This window comes from Elephantulus edwardii, unplaced genomic scaffold, assembly GCF_000299155.1.
Source record: "Elephantulus edwardii isolate Elephantulus edwardi_28Jun2011 unplaced genomic scaffold, EleEdw1.0 scaffold00223, whole genome shotgun sequence".
NCBI lineage: Eukaryota > Metazoa > Chordata > Mammalia > Macroscelidea > Macroscelididae > Elephantulus > Elephantulus edwardii.
The window spans coordinates 1,817,045-1,824,857 of record NW_006399973.1 but is presented as its reverse complement, the minus strand read 5'-3'; the positions used below and the strand labels follow the sequence as shown (position 1 = coordinate 1,824,857).

Genomic DNA, 7,813 nt, shown 5'->3' with positions numbered 1-7,813 from the left:
GCTGCAATCCCAAAGACATATGGTTCAAGGCCACCAGCTGCCCTCCAGGAGGAGGATGGTTAGTGTCCTCCTGTGTGATTAACTGCCTCTGAAAACCCACCAGAGGGTTAGCTATGGGTCAGTTCCAACTCTAAGGTACACAACAACAACTAGCTGCTTCACAGGAGAAATATGAACAGTCTTCTCCAAGTTGATTTATTGCCTCTGAAAATTCTCTGGAGGGTCAGCTGTGTATTGATTCATACTCGACAGCCCACAGCAACAGCAAATTGACTCTTAAGGGGTTCTGGTGGCCTAGCGGTAGATATTTGCACTGCCAACGAAGGTATGCAGCACCTTCCAACAGCAGCTTCACAAGAGAAAGAGAATTCTCCTCTGTGATTTCTTTCTTCTAAAAACCTGCTGGAGAGTCAGTTATGAGTCAGTTCTGATTGGAGGGAAAACAACAACAGAAGTTTTCTGGCTACCAGGTCGAAGGATTCCTGATGATTGCTTTCCTTAAGACTGCCATTGCTATTGAGAAGTGAGTTTGCTAATGCTGAGCACCCATAAAACCCTGGCTCTTCACAAGGCTCCTCCGTTGCAGAGGAAGCACTGTGGGGTTTTGCTGCTCCCCAGCAAGATCAGATGTCTAGGCTCTTCCACCAGTCTTTGGTGGTTGGGGAGGAGGTGGGGCCATAATTTTTTTGGTATGATGTTTGGCTGAAATGAGTAGTTACTGTAAAAGTTTTTTTTCTTGTTGGAATGTTTCTTTCCTGGTTTTTGGATGTGAGTGAGCAGACTTTTATTTGTTAATTTTTTTATATCCCTTTGGGGATTTCTGGCTTCTCCTACCCAGTTTAAAATGTAAAAGGTATCAAGAAAACCCAGGGAACTCACAGCTAGGCAATCTCTTTCTACCTTTTCAAGTCACACGTGCACATGTCTGTGTCTGTGCTGTGTCTCCATATTCCCTCCCATGTGTCCCAGCATTTTCAGCTGTACGTAGAAGAAATTAGGGAGGAAAGATGTAAACCAATTTTTACAGAAGCAAAATTCCCTCCAGTGTTCTTTGGATTAGTCTTTGCATAGTGTATCTTTTTCTCTCCTTTGACATTTAACCCATTATTTAAGGAATGTTCTTGTTGACAGGTGTCTGTACACACACACACACACACACACACACACACACACACACACATTGACAAGTATTCTTGCCTTTTCACCTACTCTTACAATCTCAGATTTTTTACTATCATGTATTTAGATAATTTATAAAAAGCAGTGATTGAGATGTTGGATTACCAACACCCACTTGTTAATTGCTTTATGTTTGTTCCTTTTTTCCCCTTCTGTTTTGGATTAAGGCTGTTTTATGGTTTTATTTAATTTATGGTGACCTAGTGGGTAAAGAATTGCACTACCAACCCAAAGGCAGGTGGTTCAAACCCTGCTGTCAGAAAGATGGACATTATCCTCCCGTGCAGTTTATAGCCTCGGAAAACCCCCTGGAGGATCATTTATAGCCTGGTTTCAACTCAATGAAAATGAGTAAAAATTGGCTTAATAAGAAACTCTGGTGGTCTGGTTCGTAGCTTGCTGCCCTGCTAACCCCTGGTCTGAATCAATTTACAGCTCCTTGGGAGAAAGAGAATTAATATTTTCTCATTAATATTTGTTATTGTTGTTGTTGTTATGTGCTTGCTACCCTATTGAAACCGACTCATAACTGAGCCTTCAGCAGGTTTCAGAGGGTATAAATTGCACAGGGTAAAGATTGCTTGTCTTTCTCCACTGAAGCAGCTAGTAGATTTGAACTGTGTTCCTTTGGGTGGACAGTGCAGCTGCTGAGCACTAAGCCACCAGAGCTCCTCATAAGATTGATAGCCTGAGAAATCCGATGGATGGTCACTAATCTGAGCCGACACAGTGAGTTGTGTTGGTTGACTTATGATTTATACTTCTTCAAAAAAATGTATTGGTTGCAATAGAGTTGGCAGTATTCACTTTTATTTGCTTTCTATTTAAAAATAATATACGGCTTTATATACAGAGTCAGAAACTTAAAATACTATGCCCTTTACTTTTCTCTGCCACTTTTTGGCTCTGGACAAAAGATTTTGCTTTTAAAGAAGAGTGAAGGGTCTAGTACAATTTTTGTCCTGAACTACACTCCAAGATGGATTGACATAGTAACTATAACAGAGGACTCTCAAGTATGTCATAGATGAAGATACGACAGGGTTCATAGAGTTGCTATGAGTCACAGTCACTTAACAACGGCACATAACAGCAATTTATTGGTAGTATTTTTTGCCCTGGAGATTCAATACAACCTTTTAGAACAATATTTTTTTTACGTTTTTTGTATTTGCCTTCATTTTAACCATTTTCTGGAATCCTAGTTTGCTTTTGTAGCTCTCATTTTCTGGCTGATACTTCACATGATCTGTATCAAGGATTTCCTTAAACTTTTCTCCATGTGCTGATAGTGATTCTCGCAGTTTTTATTTGACAAAACCTTTATTCTCATTTTGAAAGACTTTTTTGGAGGGGGGATAGCTTTAGAACTTTAGGTGAATAAACTTTTCTAGCAGCACTTTAGAAATTTCACTTGTTTATTTTCTTGCTGGTGTACTTTTTGCTGAGAAGTTTGCATTCTTCTTCTCTGACCACCTTCAAAATTTTCTGTTTAACTTTGCCTTTCAATTGTTTGAATATGATGTGTCTCTAGAGAGTTGTTAAATGTATTTGTTATTTTATAATCCATTTTGGAGATTATGAGTTTTTTGAAGCTGTGGTTTGGTGTCTTTAATTTTTCATTATGTACATCTTTTTATACTTCTTAATTATTATATTTTTGATCCATTTTCTCTCTTTCTTTAAGATACTTCGGTTGCCCATATAAGTGTACCTTTTTAATATCATAAGGTTCTTAGATGTTCTATTTTATTTTTCCATTTTTTCCCACCCTGTTTTAGTTTCCACTTCCTAAACAACATGCCTCTGGAAACTCTATGAACTTTAATAAATGACGCTAGTTTTAGAAAGGCTTGAGGTGTTTTGTTCCTAGGGTTTCTGCGAGTCAGGCTAGACTTGATAACAATCAGCAATCACCACCACCACCACAACAGTTTGAATAATTTCTATTGATTTAATATTCTTCCCTGTCTCAAGTCTGTTGGTGAATAAAATACTATGATGTTGGCTATTTTCTGAATATTTCTTCTGTATACTACCACTATATCCCAAGAACTACTCAGTGATGCCAAATATATATTTATTGATATACTCAATGTAAATATTCTTTTATAGAAGCTGCACTTCGGTGGACTTGTCAGCAAATAGTGACTCTAGTTCTCTTTTTTCAAGGTCAAAACTTTGACATTAACTAAGACTCATTTCTCTCTCTTACACCCAATGTTCAGTCTGTTATCAGTCAATACAATGAAGTTCCTTTTCTTTTGAACCTTGCTTTTTAGTTGTGACAGTTAGACAATAAACAAACAATGCTTTGTATTTACGATGGTGCAGAAATCCTATTTGTTGTTGGGTTGTTGAATAACAATTGAACCCTGCCCTATCATGTACCATCCTCACCATCTCTAACGTACTTGAGCCCATTGCTACAATCATTTTGTCAACCCAGCTTGTTGCTCTTAACTGACTCACCACCTTTCCAAGCATGATGTCCTTCTCCAAAGACTGCTCCTTCCCAACAACCTGCCCAAAATATGTGAGATGAAATTTGACTATCCTTGCGTCCAAGAAACATTCTGATTTCAATTTCTCTAAGATATACCTGTTTGTTCTCTTGGAAATCCATTGATACTCAGTACTCTTCTCTACCACCACAACTCAAAAGCATCAATTCTTCTGCTGTTGTTCATAATCATTGTCCATCTTTCAGACACATAGCAAGTAATTGAGAAGACCATGACTTGTATCAGGCACACATTGGTTTTTAAACTAACATAATTGCTCTTTAGCATTTTGGAGAGGTTCCTGACAGCAGATTTCCCCAGGGTAACACATCTTTTGATTTCTTGACTTCTGCTCCCAAAAGTGTTGACTGTGGATCCAAGGAAGATGAAATCATTGACAATTTCAATCTTCACATCCTGAGGGGAACAATCAAATAGAGCTAGGAGGCTGGGACTGCTGGGACTGCTGTGGAGTATGTGTGAAGTTGCTACTGTTTTGTTTGGTTTTTTGGTTTTGGAGTTGTGTTAATCAAATGGTGAGTTTAGAGTTTTGTAACAAAATAAATAGCTTGAATGAAAAGAGGAAGCAAGGCTTGTGCCTGTCTGGTGGAAACAATGAGGCACACAGAAGAAACACCTAGAAGAGAGGCATTTTAGAGTAACCGCAGGCAGTTAAGTAGATAGGAAAGAGTGGTAGGAAATGAAGTCAGAGATGGAACAGAAGATCATTCCCTTAGAGTCATGTTGGCCAAATTAAAAGTGTTCATTTTACTTAAGTGTTTTGAGAAGCCAGGAGAGGGTTTTGAGTGAAGGAAGGTTGTATAGTCTGATTCAGTGCTATTCCATTTGTGGTGTTTCAGTCATTAGTAAGTGTCACCTGGGAACTTGTTAAAGATAGCATTTCAGTAATCACAACTCTGACCAACTGAATCAGAATCACTGAGGGTGATTCTGAGCCCAGGCTTCTGCATTTTGCAAACTCTCTGGGTGATTTTGAAGTATGGTAAAATTTAAGAAACTCTGGCTGAGTTGTGGAGGGTCTGTGTCCAGGCAAAGGTGAAAGCCAAGATCGGTTTAGAACCTAGCTGAGAGGTGATGGGCTAGGTCTGGGTGGTTATGATGGTGGTGGTGAATAGAAGTAATCAGGAAGTTGTATCGAGTGGTTGAAGTAAATAAGATAAAAAGGCAAGTTGGGGGCCAAGGTTTTGACCTTGAGAGAATGGTATTAGGGATAGAGCTCTCATTTCTGATGTGCACAGCTTGAGAAGTTGTACAGTGCTTTGTCTTATTGGGGGGAGGATAGTGAGGAGAGCTTGGTGGATAGTCTGAAGGATGAATTAAGATGACTTAGAGCTTTGAGAAGTGAGGGGTAAGAGCTTGGCTGTAGGTCGTCCATTCATCAATGCCAATACAGGCAGGGATACTTACGTAACTTAAGGTTAAGAATGATAATATACTTGATGGTAACTTTTTTTTTTACTAACCACAGATAAATGATTTTGAGCCTGTTGTCAAGTCAGATCCGACACAGCTGAGTTTTCAGAGGCAGTTAATCGCACGGGAGACGATTGCCTATCCTTCTCCTGTGGAGCCGCTAAGAGATTCAAACTGCATGCCTTTGGGATTGCACTGCACAGCTTCTCACCACTAGGCCGCTAGAGCTTCTAGTTTTTCTAGATTTCTTAAGAATGACTAATTTTTATATTTATCTAATTTACTTTTAACAGATACTGAAAGAATCTTCTTTCTTGTGAAGATGTCAGTTTTAATATCTCAGAGTGTAATAAATTATGTAGAAGAAGAAAACATCCCTGCGCTGAAAGCTCTTCTTGAAAAATGCAAAGATGTAGATGAGAGGAATGAGGTAAGATCAAGTTTCTAAAGAGGAATCCTTTTCATGAATAACTGTTGACCACCTCCTGTATGCAGGGCACTGTGCTAACAGTAAGGTAGAGGAGATGTGATTCCTATGTAACATTGGATATTATCCTTACAGAGATCATGATGTAATGATCTGAAATGGCTAAAGTACTTTAAATGTCATGCTTTTCTATTACATTTTAACTTATGTAAATACTTGAGTATTGACCCTGGATTCATGATTGAGTTTATTGTACTATCATGAGATAATATTTATGAAGTCTTGATGGCTAATTTAAAGTGTTTCTAGTAAATCTAAGAGTATCTAGACCCAGTCTTCAAGTAGAGAGATTAACTAGATAAAATTAGGATTTTGAAACCCATTTTTTAAAGGAGCCTCAGCTGTTTCCCTTGGTTGATCATTTCACACATTTTTAAACTCTATATGCCCTGTATCTTTAAGGGAAAGTGAAACAGGTTATATGCTTTGTTGAATAAGCCTGAGAAGAACATAATTGTTAGGTTTGTTAAGTTACTTATTTCTGCTTAACAGTATGAGTAAATAAAATGTATTATGTTATGAGCAGCCAAACAGAAAATTATTGGGTGTCACATTTTAAGAACAACTTAACTTTTTGTATTAATTGTTATAAGTGACAAATTATGTGTTTGTTTTCTGAAGTTTAAAGAAAAGAATCCTGTTTCTTTTAGAAATGTGTTTTCAGTATATTGTAATGTTTTGCTTTCTATTTTGTAAATGGCTAAGAGAATGAAGAGTGATGTTTATATTATCTAGTCTTTTACATTTGTGAGGGGGTGAAATATGGAAAGAATTTTATTTAGGAATGGTTTTTAAACTGCTATAATGACAATTATTTAGAAAAAATTTTTTGACATAAGGTACCTAATTTCATTAAATGCTAATTATTATCCTTAAAGAAATCTTGATTTGAAAATTTTATCATTGAATAGTTTATATGCTGTTGCTTCCAATTCAAAGCTCATTTTTTTTTAAAAGTTATTATGCTGTAGGTGAAAGTTTACCTGGCAAATTAGGTTTCCTTTTAGTAATTGTTATTCAGATTGCTCTGTAACATTGGTTACAATATTCACAGTGTGTTAACATTATTGTCATTTCTCTTCTGTTTTACGCAGTTTCTATTGTTCTAACTTTTCTTCTCTTCCTACCTTCTCATTTTTGCTTTGGCTAAATGTTAACAGTCTGATCTTACAGTGTTAATTGTTTAAGGGAACATGTTACTCATGGATGTTGTCAAGTCAATCTTTTACTTGGCTGAAAGATGGCTTTCAAAAATAATTTCAAATTCAAAGATTAGTATAGGTCGATAGTCTTAGATGTTCTAGTTTCTCGTGCTCCAGTAGGTCTGGCCTTTTTTAGGAATTTGAGTTTTATTTTACATTTTCTTTTTATCTTGGCCTTCTGTTATATCTCTGGTCAGAATGGTTAGGACACCATCTAGTTCTGTGGTCTTAAGTTAGGAAAAACCATACTTAGAATGAGCTATGAAGTCTCTGAACTAGTTTCTTCTTTGTGTCTTTAATTTCCTTTATTCTCTTTGGTTCCAGATGAGTAGAGACCAGTAATTGTATCTTAAATGACAGTGTTCAAGCTTTTAAGAACCCAGACATGAATCACCAACCTAGGATATAGAACTTTATGACTTACGCTATGCCAGTTAACCAAAATTGTCTTCTGAGACTGTGATCCTTTTAACCCATTAAAGTAATCCAGCAGATTTAGAGGTGCCTATGAAGTTTCTGTAATTGTAGTCTCTGTGTTTTACTGTATGTATGGATATAAATGCAGCACCCACAATCATGTTTATACATATATATGAATGTGTATGCTTTCCTATAACTATTTTCTTAATACCTATTTAGTACTCAATAACTTTATATAACATAATTAATATGTTGTTGTTAACGTGCCATTGAGTTGTAGACGACTCATAACGATCCTATGAATGAAAGACCTGAACACTTGTATAAATTTGGTTGTTTTCCATGTTCATAGTATTACTGGAAGCAAGCCATTTCTGAAGTGGATGCCACTGCTGCTTCCAAGCCTGTTTTAATTGGGAAGCTCCACCAAACACTGTCCACCATGGGTAACCATTATCACACTTGGCACATCAGTATCGCAGTGTTTAGCATCACAGCAACCACGAGTTACCTCTGTACAGCAATGCACAGACCAGTTCTATACCACTTAGAAGAATGTTTGACAAAAACCAATTTAATTTCTTATA

General features: G+C 37.0%; 1 protein-coding gene across 1 annotated transcript in view; it reads left to right on the top strand.

Annotated features, from left to right (window-relative positions):
- Nucleotides 1-5,439: 5,439 nt before the first annotated feature.
- Nucleotides 5,440-7,813, top strand: part of KIDINS220 (kinase D-interacting substrate, 220kDa) — a 130,040-nt gene continuing 127,666 nt past the window's right edge. Inside the window, exon 1 of the mRNA XM_006898195.1 lies at nucleotides 5,440-5,547. Within this exon, the coding sequence (XP_006898257.1) occupies nucleotides 5,440-5,547 (108 nt within the window). The remainder of the gene's footprint in view (nucleotides 5,548-7,813) is intronic.